General features: G+C 50.6%; 1 protein-coding gene across 1 annotated transcript in view; it reads left to right on the top strand.

Annotated features, from left to right (window-relative positions):
• The first annotated feature begins 10,533 nt into the window (after positions 1–10,533).
• Positions 10,534–18,750, top strand: part of snx33 (sorting nexin 33) — a 33,810-nt gene continuing 25,593 nt past the window's right edge. Inside the window, exon 1 of the mRNA XM_072552796.1 lies at positions 10,534–12,299. Within this exon, the coding sequence (XP_072408897.1) occupies positions 10,862–12,299 (1,438 nt within the window). The 5' untranslated portion in view covers positions 10,534–10,861. The remainder of the gene's footprint in view (positions 12,300–18,750) is intronic.

Raw genomic sequence — 18,750 nt, 5'->3', positions numbered from 1 at the left:
GGTAAAGGGGATCAAGGATTGGTTGGCCCAGTTCCCGAAGAGCATGGCCTCGCTCTTGCCTCGATTTACCTTGGCCCCCGAGGCCCGTTCGAACTGGTCACTGATGCACACGAGTCTGTGCACGGACAGCGGATCCGAGCAGAAAACAGCGACATCATCCATGTACAGGGAGGCCTTAACCTGTAGGCTCCCGCTGCCAGGAATAGTCACCCCTCTCAGGCTCGCATCCTTCCTGATGGACTCGGCAAATGGCTCAATGCAACACACAAACAAGGCAGGAGAGAGAGGGTAGCCCTGCCTGACTCCAGATCTGACTGGGAAGTTATCGGATTCCCACCCATTGATGGAGACTGCACTGACAATATTGGTGTAGAGCAGTCTGATCCAGTTGCAGATTCCCTCCCCAAGCCCATTTTGGAAAGAACATCTCTCATATACGTATGTGATATCCTGTCAAAGGCTTTGTCCTGGTCCGGGCTAATGAGGCAGGTGTCCAACCCTCTGTCCTGCACGTAGGTGATCGTATCCCTGAGGAGTGCGAGACTCTCAGCGATCTTCCTGCCCGGTACAGCACAGGTTTGGTCAGGGTGAATCACCAACCCCAGAGCAGACCTGACCCGGTTGGCGATGACCTTTGACAAGATTTTGTAATCCGCATTCAATAGTGAGATTGGTCTCCAATTTCTGATTTCCTCCCTGTCCCCCTTCTGCTTGTAGATGAGGGTGATGATGCCTTTCCTCATGGATTCACTCATGGTACCTGCCAGAAGCATACTGACATACACCTCCCCCTGGTCCTGGCCAATCAAGTCCCAAAGAGCGGAATAGAGCTTGACCGGTAAGCCGTCGCTTCCGGGAGTTTTATTCTTTTCGAAGGACTCGAGGGCTCATCCAGAGATAGCGGCTGGTCCAGCCTCTCCCGTGTTCTGTCGTCTAAAACCTCCGTGATGGAGGACAGGAATGACTGGGAGGCTGCGCTATCAGTTGGCTTCGAGTCATACAGACTGGCATAGAAGGATTTACTGATCCTCATGACGTCAGCCTGAGATGACGTTATCGAGCCATCTTCCTTCAGGCTGCTGAGCACGGAGCTCTCTTTGTGCACCTTCTGAAAGAAGAAACGTGAGCACGTCTCGCCCTGCTCCACGGTGCGGACCCTGGACCGGAAGATTATCTTGGAGGCCTCCGAGGCAAAGAGCGAGGTTTGCTGGCCCTTCACCACCTTGAGGTCCTCCATGACGTCAACCCCCAACGTCTGCAGCAGGAGCAGGTTCTGCATACTTTCCTGGAGCTGGGACAGTTTTCCCCGCCTCTCTCTCGCCTCCTGGACACCTTTGAGGATGAAGAACCTCTTGATGTTCCCTTTTATTGTTTCCCACCAGTCCGCTGGAGACTCAAAGAGGGGGCTTCACGGTGAAGTTGCCTTCTTGCAGCAGGATACCCAGGCCGGAGGCACAGCTATCGTTGCCCGCTGACCAAATTGACAGCCCATCGGCCCACGAGCTTGACTATCTCCTGTAGGTGCTGAGGTGCGGTTCCCACACTCCTGCAGAAACAGGACATCAGCTTTAACGTTGGTGAGGAAGGACAACATAGAAACACATCGCATAGCAGATTTAATACTACGCACATTAATACTGGCAATTTTTATCCCCATTTTAAAAGTTTATGAGGTTACCAGTGTCCATTTGCTGTTGGTCCTGTCTCTCTGGGATAGCTATCTGCATTCCTGTGGTGAACGCGAACTGCTGGACTCTCTCAGGGCTAAGGTAGCTGTCCGGCTCCACGCTGCAGGCATTTCCCTGCTCTGGTGTCTTTGGGTCAGGACCAGGGTCCACACAGTCCAGTTCTCTGTCTGACAGCGGGGCTGTCAGAGGGTCGCTGCTCCCAGTTACCTGGAGCTATGGGGCAGTGGCTACCTCCTGGTTCTCACCGAGTGGGGGGTGGTCTTTACCAGTCTCCTCAGAGGGTTTGTCTTTTCCTGTCTGGGGGGTGCTGCCCTTCTTTCTCCCCGCAGCACTTTGTCTCTTCCTCTGATGACGACCCTCCTTACGCCCATCCTTGCCATCTGAAGAACTGCCTGTATCCTCCTCATGCAGGTGTCGTTTCCCCCTTTGCAGGGTGGTTTTGGGGGCCTGGCGAGGTTTCCTCCTTTTTACAGGATTCCACTCCTCTGCCACCTTGGTTCGCTCCTCCTCCATTTCCTCCATCTGTCCTGTAGGAGCTTGGATTGGCTGCTGCACCTCCCCGCTGGCTGCTGTCTGCTCCGCTCCATCCTTCTGGGTGCCCCCAGACATCGTTCTCCTGGTTTGTGGTACTTCCTGGCCTTTTGCGGTCCACAGCTCACATTGCCACTTCCAGCCATCTGTGCATAGGTGGTGGCCCCTTGTCTTGGGCAGGCCTTGTACATGTGGCCCACCTCCCCACACGGATTACAGTTCTTGGCCTCTTTACATTCCTTGGTCGGGTGACCCTCCTTCTTGCAGTTCCGACAGATCGTGACCTTGCATTCCACCGCCATGTGGCCTGACCTCCCACAGGTTCGGCACACTTTTGGCTGCCCTGCGTACGTCAGGTACCCTCTGCTCCCTCCGATAGCAAAGCTGGAGGGTGGGTGGAGGATGTTCCTACTGGCATTGACCTTCAGGGTCTCATTGCACAAGTTTAATTTTTTTTATTTCAAAAATATACTTTATTCATAAAATACTTTGATGATCTGTACAATTGGACATGCCATACATATGTAAGCCTTCAGTTTCTTTGCATACCGACAACAGAGTAATCATTCCTATTTACAGGTCTGTACGATTACATTTTTAGCTGAGGCGTCAGCAGAGCCCAAACGACTGCATGGGCCCCCTGCTCTTCTTTAGGCAGGCAGATGTTACACGGTGGTCTTTCCCCACCGCGCCTTGACAGCAGCTGCCCCAAGCTTCAGCGCGTTCCTCAACATGTAGTCCTGGACCTTGGAATGTACCATCCACAACACTCAGTCGGGGTCAACTCCTTCAGTTGGAAGATCAACAGGTTTCGGACCACCCAGAGAGCGTCCTTCACTGAGTTGATGATCCTCCAGGCACAGTTGATGTTCATCTCAGTGTGCATCCCGGGGAACAGGCCGTAGAGTACGGAGTCCCACGTCACGGCGCTGCTCGGGACGAACCTCGACAAAAAACCACTGCATTCCTCTCCAGACTTCCTTTGTGTAGGCACATTCCAGAAGGAGGTGTGTGACAGTCTCGTTCCCCCCCGCAGCCGCTTTGAGGGCAACGTGCAGTGCGGCTGAGAGTCCGGGCGTGCATAAAGGACCTCACAGGCAGAGTCCTTCTCACCACCAGCCAAGCCATGTCTTGGTGCTTGTTGGAAAGTTCTGGTGATGAGGCATTCTGCCAAATGGCTTTGACAGTCTGCTCAGGGAACCGCTCGACAGGATCCGCCCTCTCCTTTTCCCAAAGGGTCTCAAGGACATTACGTGCTGACCACTTCCTGATGGACTTGTGGTCAAAGGTGTTTTTCTTCATAAACTTCTCCACAAAGGACAGGTGATACGGAAGGGTCCAACCACTCAGAGCGTTCCAAGGCAACGAGGCCAGGCCCATCCTTCGCAACACCAGGAACAGGTAGAACCTCAGTACGTAATGACACTTGGTGTTTGCGTACCGGGGATCCACGCACAGCTTAATGCAGCCACACACAAAGGTGGCCATCAGGGTGAGAGTAGCATTGGACATGTTTTTTCCCCCATTGCCCAGGTCTTTGTACATTGTGTCTCTTCGGACCCGATCCATCTTTGATCTCCACATGAATTGGAAGATGGCCCAGGTGACTGCGGCGGCACAGGTTCTGGGGATAGGCCAGACCTGTGCCATATATAACAATACTGAGAGTACCTCACACCTGATGATCAGGCTTTTCCTGGCAATGGAGAGCGACCATTGGTCCCCTCTGCTTAGTTTCTGTTTCATCATCCTGATCCACTCCTCCCAGGTCTTGGCGCATGCCCCAGCTCCACCGAACCAAATACCCAGCACCTTTAGGTAGTCGGTCCTGATGGTGAAGGGGATAGAGGATTGGTCGGCCCAGTTCCTGAAGAGCATGGCCTCGCTCTTGCCTCGGTTGACCTTGGCCCCAGAGGCCCGCTCAAACTTGTCACAGATGCACATGAGTCTGTGAACGGACAGCGGATCCGAGCAGAAAAACGGCGACGTCATCCATGTACAGGGAGACCTTAACCTGCAGGCCCCCACTGCCAGGAATAGTCACCCCTCTCAGGCTCGCATCCTTCCTGATGGACTCGGCAAATGGCTCAATGCAACACACAAACAAGGCAGGAGAGAGAGGGCAGCCCTGCCTGACTCCAGATCTGACAGGGAAGCTATCTGATTCCCACCCATGAATTGAGACTGCACTGACAATGTTGGTGCAGAGCAGTCTGATCCAATTACCGATTCCCTCCCCAAAGCCCATTTTGGAGAGGACATTCCTCATATATGTATGCGATATCCTGTCAAAGGCTTTCTCCTGGTCCAGGTTAATGAGGCAGGTGTCCACGCCCTGTCCTGCACGTAGGCGATCGTATCCCTGAGGAGTGCAAGACTCTCAGAGATCTTCCTGCCCGGTACAGCACAGGTTTGGTCAAGGTGAATCACCAATCCCAGAGCAGACCTGACCTGGTTGGCGATGACCTTTGACAAGATTTTGTAGTCTGTGTTTAACAGTGAGATTGGTCTCCAATTTCTAATTTCCTCCCTGTCCCCCTTCTGCTTGTAGATGAGGGTGATGATGCCTTTCCTCATGGATTCACTCATGGTACCTGCCTGAAGCATACTGACATAGACCTCTAGCAGGTCCTGGCCAATCAAGTCCCACAGAGCAGAATAGATCTCGACCGGTAAGCCTTCGCTTCTGGGAGTTTTATTCTTTTCGAAGGATTCTAGGGCCTTGGTCAGCTCATCCAGAGGTAGCGGTTGGTCCAGCCTCTCCCGTGTTCTGTCATCTAAGACCTCCGTGATAGAGGACAGGAACGACTGGGAGGCCGCGCTGTCGGTTGGCTTCGAGTCATACAGACTGGCATAGAAGGATTTACTGATCCTCATGACGTCAGCCTGAGATGATGTTACCAAGCCATCTTCCTTCAGGCTTCTGAGCACGGAGCTCTCTTTGTGCACCTTCTGGAAGAGGAAATGTGAGCACGTCTCGCCCTGCTCCACCGAGCAGACCCTGGACCGGAAGATTATCTTGGAGGCCTCCGAGGCAAAGAGGGAGGCTTGCTGGCCCTTCACCACCTTGAGGTCCTCCGTGACGTCAACCCCCAACGTCTGCAGCAAGTGCAGGTTTTGCATACTTTCCTGGAGCTGGGACAGTTTTCCCCACCTCTCTCTCACCTCCTGAGCACCTTTGAGGATGAAGAACCTCTTGATGTTCCCTTTTACTGTTTCCCACCAGTCCGCTGGAGACTCAAAGAGGGGCTTCACGGTTCTCCAACCTGCGTAGTCCCTCTTGAGCTCCTCGATGTTTCCCAGGGTCAACAGCTTAGTGTTCAGTTTCCACGTTCCCTTACCAGCCCGCTGCTTGTCCTGTAGGTGACAGTCGGCCAGCAGGAGGCAGTGGTCAGAGAAGACGTTGGTGGTTCTGACCGAGAACGTTCGGGACACAAACACGTAATCTATCCTTGAGCGGATAAACCCGTCTGCCCGTGACCAGGTGTATCTGCGCTGCGTTCCATCTGCAGGAGTGCTGAAGACGTTGTGCAGCTTGGCATCTTCGACTGTTTCCATCAGGGCTGTGGACGTGGCATCCTGTTTACTGTCCCCCCTGCCGGATCGTCCATCTGCATCAATGATACAGTTGAAGTCTCCAGCCAGAATGACTGGCCTGGACGTAGCCAGCAACAGTGGAAGCTGTTGTAGGACGGCCAACCGTTCACTCTTACCCGCTGGGGCATACACATTGATTAGTCTCAGAGGAGCGTTTCTGTATGTAACATCAGCAACAAGGAGGCGCCCACCCACCACCTCCTTAACCTCAGAGATGGTGAAGTTGCCTCCTTGCAACAGAATACCCAGGCCTGAGGAGCGGTTATTGTTGCCCCCCAACCAAACTGACGGCCCATGGGCCCACAAGCTCGACCATCTCCTGTAACTGCTGAGGTGTGGTATCCCACACTCGTGCAGAAACAGGACATCGGCTTTAACATTGGCGAGGAAGGCCAGCGTTGAAACACATCGCGCAGCAGATTTTATGCTGCGCACATTAATACTTGCAATTCTTATCCCCATTTTTAACAAGTTGTGAGGTTACCCGTGTCCATTTGCCGCTGGTCCTGCTCCTCTGGGGTAGCTGTCTGCATCCCTATGGTGAACATGAACTGCTGGACCCTCGCAGGGCTGAGGTAGCTGTCCAGCTCCTCACTTGGTCCATTTGCCCGCTCCGGTGTCATTGGGCCGGGACCAGGGTCCACGCTGTCTGCTTCTATATCTGACAGTGGGGCTGTCAGAGGGTCGTTGCTCCCAGTGACCTGGAGCTGTGTGGCGGTGGGGCCCTCCTGGCTTTCACCTGGTGGGGGGTGGTCGTTTCCCATTGCCTCAGGAGGTTCATCCCTTGTTTGGCAGGTGCTGCCCTCCTTTCTCCCGCAGCGCTCTGTCTCTTCTATTAGTGACGACCCTCCTTGCGCCCATCCTCACCCTCCGAAGAGCTGTCCGTGTCTTCCCCGTGCAGCTGCTGTTTCCCCCTTTTCTGGGAGGTTTTAGCGGCCTGGCGGGTTTTCTTCCTCCTGTTTTGTACCAGGATCCATTCCTCTACCTCCTTCTTTCCCTTCTCCTCCTCCTCCATCTGTCCTGTCGGAGCTTCGCTCGGCCGCTGTACCTCTCCAGTAGCTGACATCTGCTCTGCTCCGGCCTGTCCTTCCTTTTGCATGCCCCCAGACACTGTTCCCTTGCTGGTTAGTGGTGCCTTGCTGTCCTTTTGCGGCCCACCTCCGGCCATCTGCACGTAGGTGGTGGCCCCTCGGCTTGGGCAGGCCTTGTACACATGGCCCACCTTCCCGCACAGACTGCAGTTTTTGGCCTCCTTGCGTTCTTTGGTCGTGTGGCCCTCATTCTTGCAGTTCCGACAGATCGTGACCTTGCATTCCGCCGCCATGTGGCCTGACCTCCTGCAGGTTCGGCACACTTTTGGCTACCCTGTGTACGTCAGGTACCCTCTGCTCCCTCCGATAGCAAAGCTGGAGGGTGGGTGGAGGATGTTCCCAATGGCATCAATGCTCAGGGTTACCTTGACCTGTCGTTTGCTGGTCCAGATCCTGAAAGGGTCAACCACGTCGGTGCTTTCTCTCTCAACCTGCACATACCTTCTCAGGAACGTCAGGACATCGGTTGCTGGAACATAGGGGTTGTACATGTGGATCGTAACAACCCGACTCCTCTGTGCATGAAGCACACACAATGGGACCGCCGACAAGATGGAGAACAGCGGCTACCCTTCCTTTTCCTTGAAGACCTTCAGAAGCTGCTCGCATTGCTTCACGCTCCTGAAGGTGACGTCAAAGTAGCCTGCCCCAGGGAAATCCTGCAGGCAGTACACATCCACTGCAGCGAACTCACAGTACTCAAGCAAAATCTTCTTGACAAACACCGTCCGATCAACGGGTGTACGGTCCTCCATCTTCTTGACAGTCACCCTGACTGTGTTGCGAACGCCCTGGCCCGGGGTGCGGGCAGCTGTTGAGGCCATAGCTCTGAGGTTGGCTGGTTCCTGAATTTGCGTTAGGCCGTAGCCAGCATGAAGATCCATCAATAGCAGGTCAGCACAACCAAACAATCCTCCAACGTCCGATCATGATCCAGCGATGATCTCCACTAGCTCTGATGACTCGCAACTCGACCCCCGTCCTGATAAGAACAGACACTTGATTTTAGCCAAAAGGCTGAGAAGCGATCACAAGTCACCCGGGCCATCTTCCACTTCATGTGGAGATCAAAGATGGACCGGGTCAGAAGAGACATAATGTACAAATAATGGTGCAATGGGGGAAAAAACACGCCAATGCCACCCTCACCCTGATGGCCACCTTTGTGTGTGGCTGCATCAAGCTGTGCGTAGATCCCCGGTACGCAAACACCAAGTGTCACTACGTACTGAGGTTCTACCTGTCCCCGGTGTTGTGAAGGATGGGCCTGGCCTCGCTGCTGCGGAACGCTCCGAGTAGTTGGACCGTTCCGTATCACCTGTCCTTCGTGGAGAAATTTATGAAGAAAAACACCTTTGACCACAAGTGGTCAGCACGTAGTGTCCTTGAGACCCTTCGGGAAAAGGAGAGGGCGGATCCTGTCGAGCGGTTCCCTGAGCAGACTGTCAAAGCCATTTGGCAGAATGCCTCATCACCAGATCTTTCCAACAAGCACCAAGACATGGCTTGGCTGGTGGTGAGAAGGGCTCTGCCTGTGAGATCCTTTATGTACGCCCGGACTCTCTGCCGCACCGCACGCTGCCCTCGAAGCAGCTGCAGGGGGGACGAAACTGTCACACACCTCCTTCTGGAATGTGCCTATGCAGAGGAAGTCTTGAGAGGAATGCAGTGGTGTTTGTCAAGGTTCATCCTGAGCAGCCCCGTGACGCGGGACTCCCTGCTCTACGGCCTGTTCCCCAGGACGCACACCGAGACAAACATCAAATGTGCCTGGAGGATCATCAACTTGGTGAAAGACACTCTGTGGGCAGTCCGAAACCTGTTGATCTTCCAGCTGAAGGAGTTGACCCCAACTGAGTGTTGCAGACTGGCACATTCCAAGGTCCAGGACTACATGTTGAGGAACGCGCTGAAGCTTGGGCAGCTGCTGTCAAGGCGCGGTGGGGAAAGACCGGCCTGCCTAAAGAAGAGCAGGGGGCCCACGCAGTCATTTGGGCTCTGCTGACGCCTCAGCTCAATGTAATCGCACCAACCTGTAAATAGGAATGATTACTCTGTTTCGATACGCAGAGAAATGGAATGTTTACATATGTATGGCATGTCCAGTTGTATTTATGAATAAAGCGATCACAAGTTTAATTGTTTTTTTAAAGATAGTTGAAATGTCTGTGAGCAAGTTTGACAGTGTAGAACTTCATTGAGACTAGGTTTGAAGCAGTCACTTTTATGTGGTGAAGATCATTTGGAATGTACTTGGATATAATTGGATGGTGTGCAGGTCAGGCAGCATCCGAGGGCAGGAGAATCAATGTTTCAGGCATAAGCTGTTCATCAGCCCCTCGGATGCTGCCTGACCTGCTGTGCTTTTCCAGCACCACACTCTGGACTCTGATCTCCAGCACCTGCAGTCCTCACTTTCTCAGATATGATTGGATGGCCAGTATGAGGAAAAGATCAGACCAGAGATGCTCGTTTTTATTTTCACTGGAATGTCGCTGCTTCTGCCAGAAATAGGGACAGTGAATATTTTTATTCTCATACACCTTGTCTATACTTTGACACCAGTTCCATGACATAAGGTATAGTTTGATGGAGGTGATATAATTGTCCATACAGCACTAAAATGACTGAAATAAAGATAAAGAATCTCAGCGGTTTCTCCAGCAATTCCTGTTATTGTTTGAAACATTAAAATGAAATAAATGTCTGCAGATGTTGGAAATCTGAAACAAAAACAGAAGCTTTTGAGGTATACAAGATAATGAGAGGCATAGTTAGAGTTGATAGCCAGAGACTATTTCCCAGGCCAGAAATGGCTAACACGAGGGGTCATAGTTTTAAGCTGGTTGGAGGAAAGGATAGAGGGGATGTCAGAGGCGGGTTCTTTACACAGAGAGTTGTGAGAGCATGGAATATGTTGCCAGCAGCAGTTGTGGAGGCAAGGTCATTGGGGACATTTGAGAGACTGCTGGACATGCATATGGTCACAGAAATTTGAGGGTGCATACAAGAGGATCAATGGTCGGCACAACATCGTGGGCTGAAGAGCCTGTTCTGTGCTGTGCTATGTTCTATGTTAAATTGCCGAGAAACTTAGTCAAGCAGCACGTGTAGAGAGTGTAACAGATGCAGCCATACTTGTTGAGTTTCTCCAGCAATCTCTATTTTTTGTTTCAGATTTCCAACATCTGCAGTCACTTGTTTCATTTTAACGTTTCAAACACTCGCTGTGCTCTCCAGTACACTCTGTGTTTGTTTGCATAAAATCTCTGCACGTTAGTTGGAAAGATAAAATGCGCTAAATTTCAGAATCTTTTTCTATCCCCTGTTCCCTGTTCTTCCCCCCACCCCATGTCAACCATGATCATTGTGCACAATGTTGAGGAGCTGACTGGCCTCCTCGTGTCACTGTGCTCTAATTTGGCCGGAGCCCAATGGTCAAATAACCCACAAAACCCTTACACTGGTTGGTTAGTTACCATGGACGGAGGGAGGGGGTGTTGACCGGACCAAACCGCAGCAGTCAGTGCCTGCCTTGATCCCGGCACTTTAGAAGGATCAATGGGATGTGTTTCCTTGGAGTGTCCAATATCCAATACCTAGAGGGCAGTCGCGAACTTCTTTTGCAAGCTGCAAAACTTTTGCTGCGCGTCAAAGTACGGGAGCTCATCATAACAAAGAGGAGTTTGGCCGCAGCCATCGCTTGAGAGGTCACAGACTCCCGGGACACAGCTTACAGCTGGGACTTGGACGCAAGGAACAAACTACCGAGCTGAACAATGTACTCGGAGCAGGGGAGTCGGTAGGAGCTGCGAACTAGCCGCCCGCCGTCCTTTTCCCGACTGGAGAAAGCCGAGCTGGGGAGGAGTGAGTTGAAGCGATAGTCCGCACCCACCTCCAGCTGCCAGATCCCCGAGGAGATACTGCTGCAGCCCCCTTCCCCATCCTTGGACCATGGCTTCCATCAAAGCCAAAGCTCTTTACAGCTTTCAGAGTGAGAACCCCGAGGAGATCAGCATCCACGAAAACGAGCAGCTGCTGGTTTTTAACGAGAAGTCTTTGGATGGTTGGCTGGAAGGCCAGAACAGTCGAGGAGAAAAAGGCCTCTTTCCAGCTTCTTATGTGGAAATTCTCAAGCCCAGCACACCCTTACCATACACTTCCAATTCCACTTTCACTCACCACTCACCAGGGAATCACTCTGCAATTTATTCCCCCAGTTCAGCCTCCTCCTACCAACAGGGCAGCTATGAGGAAGATGATGATGATGATTGGGATGACTGGGATGACTCTTCCACTGTGTTCGATGAACCTGGTGTGTCCAGTAACACCAATGGCCACAATCATCTCCATCCATATACAGTCTCCCCATATCCCAACGTGACGTACAGGCAAAAGCCATCAGTGGAGAGGCAGGACAGCACTGCCAGCAGGCTTAGCACTAAAAGCAGTGCTGTGGGCAAGAACTTCAATCGTTTCTCAAGTTTTGTTAGATCTGGAGGAGAGGCATTCATTCTGGGTGAGGTACCTGCTGTCTTTAAGACTTCAGAAACCTATGGTGTGGTGATGAGCCCTGATGGGCCTCAGTGGAGCGAGAGCCCTCACCCCTTTACCTGTACCATTGAGGAACCCACCAAGCAAACCAAGTTTAAAGGCATCAAGAGTTACATCTCCTACAAGCTGACGCCTAGTCAAACCAACAACCCTGTTTATCGTCGCTACAAACACTTTGACTGGCTACACAACAGGCTACTGCACAAGTTCTCTGTCATCTCTGTGCCACATCTGCCAGAGAAACAGGCGACTGGCCGATTTGAAGATGATTTCATTGAGAAACGCAAGAGACGCTTGATTCTGTGGATGGACCACATGACAAGCCATCCAGTGCTTTCCCAATACGAGGGATTTCAACACTTCCTAACTTGCACAGATGACAGGGCCTGGAAACAGGGAAAAAGACGGATGGAGAAAGATGAATTAGTCGGTGCCAATTCTTTCCTGACCATCCAAATCCCACAGGAGCATCAGGATCTTCAGGATGTGGAGGAGAGGGTGGACACGTTCAAAACCTTCTCCAAGAGGATGGATGACAGTGTGCTGCAACTGACCAATGTGGCCACAGACCTCTGCCGCAAACATGTTGGAGGCTTCAGGAAGGAATTTCAGAAATTAGGCAATGCTTTTAATTCAATAAGTCAGGCATTTGAATTGGATCAACCACATCTTGCAGTCCCTCTGAACAAGGCCATTTCCAACACTGGTAAAACGTATGAAGCCATTGGAGAGTTGTTTGCAGAACAGCCCAAGAATGATCTGTTCCATATGTTGGACACACTTTCCCTGTACCAAGGCCTACTGTCCAATTTCCCAGATATCATTCATGTTCAGAAAGGTAAGCTTACCACTCAATTATAGCAGATCTCAAAAAATGTTGAGGTTCGCATTGGTATGATCAACTTTTGTTGGTCCTCTCAAGTTGGGACCTCACCATAAATGAGTTTGTGCCAGTTCATAATTGCTAGGTACAGAAAAGAAACTGCCTTAAACCTCAATCTTATCTTTCCTGCTCCGTTGATATATATCTGTTATTTGTTCAACTAAATGTCCAAGGACATTCATTGTATTAATAATCTCTGTGATGATCTTGTCCTGCTCAAAGTGGGCAAGCAAAATAGCTGTACAGAGTGAACCGAGGTTTATATCAGATAGGCCGTAGAGATAAGCAGTATTGTTTGAGAATTTGTTGCGCTGAAAACCGCTAGATATGTTACATAAGGAGCAGTGTATCACACTGTGAGAGAGTTGTGCACACTAAGCAGTGTGTACCACTGAAAATGTATGGAGTGAATAATTCATTACATTAAACAAGGGGAGTAAATGGATTGAATTTACATCCTGTCGAAGGAACTATATGGGTTTGCTATATCAGAGAAAAGGGTCGGACTGTGGGAAGCTGTTGTGTATTACATAGGGGCTGTGTGAACTCCAGGTAGATGCACAGATTGTTAAGATGTGTGCAATCTATGTTTATTGGACTCATTACTCCAACTCTATTGACCAGAATAAATACTGTGGCTTAGAACGTTCAATGAGACACTCACACCTTCCCCCCACCTCCATCCAAGGCCCCAAAGGATCCTTCCACATCCGGCAGAGCTTTTTCTGCACATCCAAACACCTCATCTACTGTGTGCACAGTTCTCAATGTGGTCTCCTCTACATTGGGGAGACAGGACGCCAACTTGCGGAAGGTTTCAGAGAACATCTCTGGGTCACATGCACCAATTAAACCCGCCACCCTGTGGCCGAACACTTCAACTCTTCCTCCCACTCCACCAAGGACATGCAAGGCCTGGGCCTCTTCCACTGCCCCACTGCCTAATCTTAGGCACCCAGATGTCTGGAGGAAGAACAGCTCATCTTCTGCCTTGAGATCCTCCAACCACAGGGGATCAATGTCAATTTCACCAGTTTCATAATCTCCCCTCCTCCCACCTCATCCCAGATCCAACCCTCCAACCCGGTACTGCTGTCTTGAATTGTCCAACCTGTCCATCTTCCTTCCCACCTATCCGCTCCACCCTCTGCTTGGATCTATCACCATCAGCCCCCCACTTTGTCTACCTATTGCATTCCAAGCTACCTCCCTCCCAGCCCCATCCCCCTCCCATTTATCTCTCAGCTCTTTTGAGTCCCCTCCTGACCCACCTTCCTGATGAAGAGCTTATACTCGAAATGTCAACTGTTTTGCTCCTCGGATGCTGCCTGACTGGCTGTGCTTTTTCAGCACCACATGTTTTGACTCTGATCTCCAACATCTGCAGTTCTCACTTTCTCCTATATTGAAACTAGATTTCATCAGAGTCTTAAATTATAATGTATTTATTTGTGCCTTCACCTTAAAGGGAAATGAGTTCTTCCAATGATTGGTTATTGAGAAATTAGGGAAATGGATCTTGAGTGTTAAATTGAGCTTTAGCCTCTCCCATTTTGTGTTTTGAAACCCTTCATCTCATCTGTGTCCTCTGGCACAGCCCAGAAGTGGCAAAGCAGAGGGCAGTGCTGACAAGAAGCTTAGAGATAAAAACAATGACTCCAGATGCTGGAAACCAGATTCTGGATTAGTGGTGCTGGAAGAGCACAGCAGTTCAGGCAGCATCCAAGTAGCTTCGAAATCGACGTTTCGGGTTTTGCCCGAAACGTCGATTTCGAAGCTCCTTGGATGCTGCCTGAACTGCTGTGCTCTGACAAGAAGCTTAGTTGAGGGAGGGGTGGATCTGACACTTGACTCTCCATGCAATACAGCTGACAGTGGGAACTCACACTCCTTGACAGCCTGGATGAATGCTTCAGAGTCACAATGAACTACAAGCATTTCAGCAAGTACTCACCATCATTGGCAGTCCCTTGTTGACGACGATGACTCTCTTCCACTATCAGAGTGAGTCCATTGGTGGCTATATGTGGCTACTACAGGCTCAGTTACACTTGTGACAGGTGATGGTCTCAGGAAGGAGTGGGTGGGGCATTGGTGTGGCAGTGCATTCCTTTCACTGTTTTCGCATGGCTTCCATTTCTTTTCCTGACAGCACCTCCTTGAAACCTTCTTGAATGCTCCTCCTCCATTTTGGATGGTGTTGGATTCCCAGGTGTCTGTGGGAATGCAGTACTTCGCCAATGTATCACTGAGGTGCTTCTTCTGTCCACCCGGGAGTAGAGCACCTGCTTGGGGAGTCTCGTGATGGTGATGTGGATGATGTGCCTAGCCTGTTGTAGCCAATCAAAGGTAGTCAGTGCCTCGATGCTGGGGATGTTGCCCTGGTTGAGGACTCCTGTTCTTGGAACTTTCTTCCAGTGGATTTGCAGGATTTTGTGCAGAGAGTGTTGGTGGTATTGCTCCAGTGCATTGAGATGTCTGCTGCCAGCAAGTACAAAGGGAGTGCCACACTGGTGAAAGTGCTATCTTCCAGATGAGACACCTGGTAAGAGGAATAGCAGCGGAATTCTCCCTCATGTGAACTAACATCCCTAAAACAAAAGCATTGCTGATTTTCACATTGCTTTTTGTGCAAAGTTTGCTGTGCACCATTTGGCTGCTATGTTTCCTACACTACAACAGTGAGTAAACTTCAAAAAGTACATCACTGGCTGTCAGTGCTTTCAGATATCCTGAGGACCTGAAAGGTTCCATAAAATTGTAAGTCTGTATTTCCTGAAATAGAATGCAAAAGGAACTTGCAACCACATCTCACTGATAATTCACCTGATTGTGCCTGCTCAGATCTGCATGCATGAATATGTGGACAGTAGGCACATGGGGATTATTTCTAAGCAGACTTTACTGGTTCCTCTGAGTGGTGGATTTTCTGTCGTTGCAAAAGGCTTAGCAGTGAGTATACAGAGTTCCCTCGCCCCACAAATGACTATCTACTTAGAGTCATGGAGATGTATAGCATGGAAACAGACCCTTTGGTCCAACCCGTCCATGCCAACCAGGTATCCCAACCCAATCTAGTCCCACCTGCCAGCACTCAGCTCATATTCCTCTAAACCCTTCCTATTCATATACCCATCCAGATGCATTTTAAACGTTGCAATTGTACCAACCTCTACCACATCCTCTGGCAGCTCATTCCATATACATACCACCCTCTGCGTGAAAAAGTTACCCCTTAGGTCCCTTTTATATCTTTCCCCTCTCACCCTAAACCTATGCCCTCTAGTTCTGGATTCCCCCACCCCAGGGAAAAGACCTTGTCTGTTTACCTTGTCCATGCCCCTCATGGTTTTATAAACCTCTATAAGGTCACCCCTCAGCCTCTGATGCTCCAGGGAAAAGAGCCCCAGCCTGTTCAGCCTCTCCCTATAGCTCAAATCTTCCAACTCTGGCAACATCCTCCTTTCAGAATTAAAGTTCGGTGTTGATGTAAAGAAGGATACTTGAAAACTTCTAGAATAAACCAGATTAATTTATTTTAAGTTGTTTCGCCAGATCATAGCAATACGACGGCTGGAGGAAGAGCGCCTCATCTTCCGCCTAGGAACCCTCCAACCACAAGGGATGAACTCAGATTTCTCCAGTTTCCTCATTTCCCCTCACCCCACCTTGTCTCAGTCCCAACCCTCGAACTCAGCACCACCTTCCTAACCTGCAATCTTCTTCCTGACCTCTCCGCCCCCACCCCCACTCCGGCCTATCACCCTCACCTTAACCTCCTTCCACCTATCGCATTTCCAACGCCCCTCCCCTAAGTCCCTCCTCCCTACCTTTTATCTTAGCCTGCTTGGCACACTTTCCTCATTCCTGAAGAAGGGCTCATGCCCGAAACGTTGATTCTCCTGCTCCTTGGATGCTGCCTGACCTGCTGTGCTTTTCCAGCAACACATTTTCAGCTCTGATCTCCAGCATCTGCAGCCCTCACTTTCTCCTAGGACATTTTTCACTTGTACCTGGGAAAGCAGAATGTTATGGAGATGATTAGACCATACAGCTCTGAACTCACAGGCAGTAGAAATAGTTGTTCTGCATCATGATGGTCTGCGATTGTTTCAGTACAAGCCAAGCAGTACTGTGTTTGAATTGTGGAGTTGGGAGGTGGTATTTGACTCAGCCACTGAGAAGTTTGCATTTTCGAGTGCTCAGAAAAGAATTTATTATACATGTGTCACACACTCATCTATGCAAAGTTAAAAATCACACAACACCAGGTTATAGTCCAATAGGTTTAATTGGAAGCACACTAGCTTTCGGAGCGACGCGTTGGGACTATAACCTGGTGTTGTGTGATTTTTAACTTTGCATAGATGAGTGTGTGACACATGTATAATAACCTGGTGTTGTGTGATTTTTAACTTTGTACACCCCAGTCCAACACTGGCATCTCCAAATCATGTCATCTATACAATGAGCCTATCAACGCTTTTCACTTCTGGACAGACTGGTTTGAATAGTTTAATGATAAACTTTCAAAAGGACAAAAATGGAGCAGTGACAATGGTGTCAGTATGACAAAGAAGAGCTATTCCTCCACATTCCAGCTGAGCTGTCAGTAGGCTTTTGACAGGATGAACATAGCGTCCATCTCCAGCCCTCTCGGATGGGCCTAGTCTCACTACCACAGAATGCTCCAAGTAGTTGGCCTGTTGTGTATTACCTAGGTAAAAACAAGGACTGCAGATGCTGGAAACCAGAGTTGAGATTAGAGTGGTGCTGGAAAAGCACAGCAGGTCAGGCAGCATCCGAGAAGCAGGAAAATCAATGTTTCTGGCAAAAGCCCTTCATCAGGAATAGAGGCAGGGTGCTTGCAGAGTGGAGAGATAAAAGAGGTGGGGGTGGGGAGAAAGTAGTATAGAGTACAATAGGTGAACGGGGGGTGGGGATGGAGGTGATAGGTCAGAGAAGGAGGGTGGAGTGGATAGGTGGAAAGGAAGATAGGCAGGTAGTACAGGTCATGAGGGCGGTGCTGAGCTGGAAGGTTGGAGCTGGGGTGAGGTTGGGGAAGGGGAAATGAGGAAACTGGTGAAATCCACATTGATGCCATGGGGTTGAAGTGTTCTGAGGCAGACGATGAGGCGTTCTTCTCCAGGCGTCGGGTGGTGAGGGAGTGAGGCGGTGGAGGAGGCCCAGGACCTGCATGTCCTCAGCAGAGTGGGAGGGGGAGTTGAAATGTTGGGCCACAGGGCGGTGGGGTTGATTGGTGTGGGTGTCCCGGAGATGTTCCCTAAAGCGCTCTGCTAGGAGGCTCCCCAATATAGAGGCGACCGCATCAGAAACGACGGATACAATAAATGATATTGGTGGATGTGCATGTAAAACTTTGATGGATGTGGAAGGCTCCTTTAGGGCCTTGGATGGAGGTGAGGGAGGAGGTGTGGGAGCAGGTTTTGGAATTCCTGCGGTGGCAGGGGAGGGTGCCAGAAAGGGAGGGTGGGTTGTTGGGGGTCGTGGACCTGACCAAGTAGTCACGGAGGGAACGGTCTTTGCGGAAAGGGGTGGGGAGGGAAATCCCTGGTGGTGGGGTCCATTTGGAGATGGTGGAAATGTCGCCGGATGATGTGGTGTATGCGAAGTTTGGTAGAGTGGAAGGTGAGGACCTGTGGGGTTCTGTCCTTGTTACGGTTGGAGGGGTGGCGTTTGAGGGCGGAAGGGTGGGATGTGGACAAGATGTGTTAGAGGGTGTCTTCAACCACATGGGAAGGGAAATTGCGGTCTCTAAAGAAGGAGGCCATCTGGTGTGTTCTGTGGTTGAACTGGTCCTCCTAGGAATAGATACAACAGAGGTGGAGGAATTGGGAATACGCGATGGCATTTTTTGCAGAAGGTGGGAAGAGGTGTAATCCAGGTTGCTGTGGGAGTTGGTGGGTTTGTAAAAAATGTCAGTGTCAAGTCGGTCCTCATTAATGGAGATGGAAGGGGAGGGAGTTGTCAGAGATGGTCCAGGTGAATTTAAGGTCGAGATGGAATGTGTTGGTGAAGTTGATGAATTGCTCAACCTCCTCGCGGGAGGAGTGTATTACCTGTCCTTCGTGGATAAATTTGGGAAGGAAAACATATTTGACCACAAGTTCATCAGAAAGCTGTCAGCTCATAGCATCCTTGGGACCCTTCGGGAAAAGGAGAGTGTAGATCCTGTGGAGCGGTTCCCTGGGCAGACTGCCAAAGTCATTTGCTAGAATGCCTCATTGTCAGAATTTTCAAACAAGCTCCGGGACATTGCTTGGCTGATGGTGAAAAGAGCTCTGCCTGTGAGATCCTTTATGTGTGCCCGGACTCTCTGCGCCACCACACGCTGCCCTCGAAGCAGCTTTGGAGGGGGTGAGACTGTCACAGACCTCCTTCTGGA

Source organism: Chiloscyllium punctatum, chromosome 33 (assembly GCF_047496795.1).
Source record: "Chiloscyllium punctatum isolate Juve2018m chromosome 33, sChiPun1.3, whole genome shotgun sequence".
Taxonomy (NCBI): domain Eukaryota; kingdom Metazoa; phylum Chordata; class Chondrichthyes; order Orectolobiformes; family Hemiscylliidae; genus Chiloscyllium; species Chiloscyllium punctatum.
The sequence above is the reverse complement of the archived record's forward strand: the minus strand, read 5'-3'. Positions and strand labels throughout refer to the sequence as shown.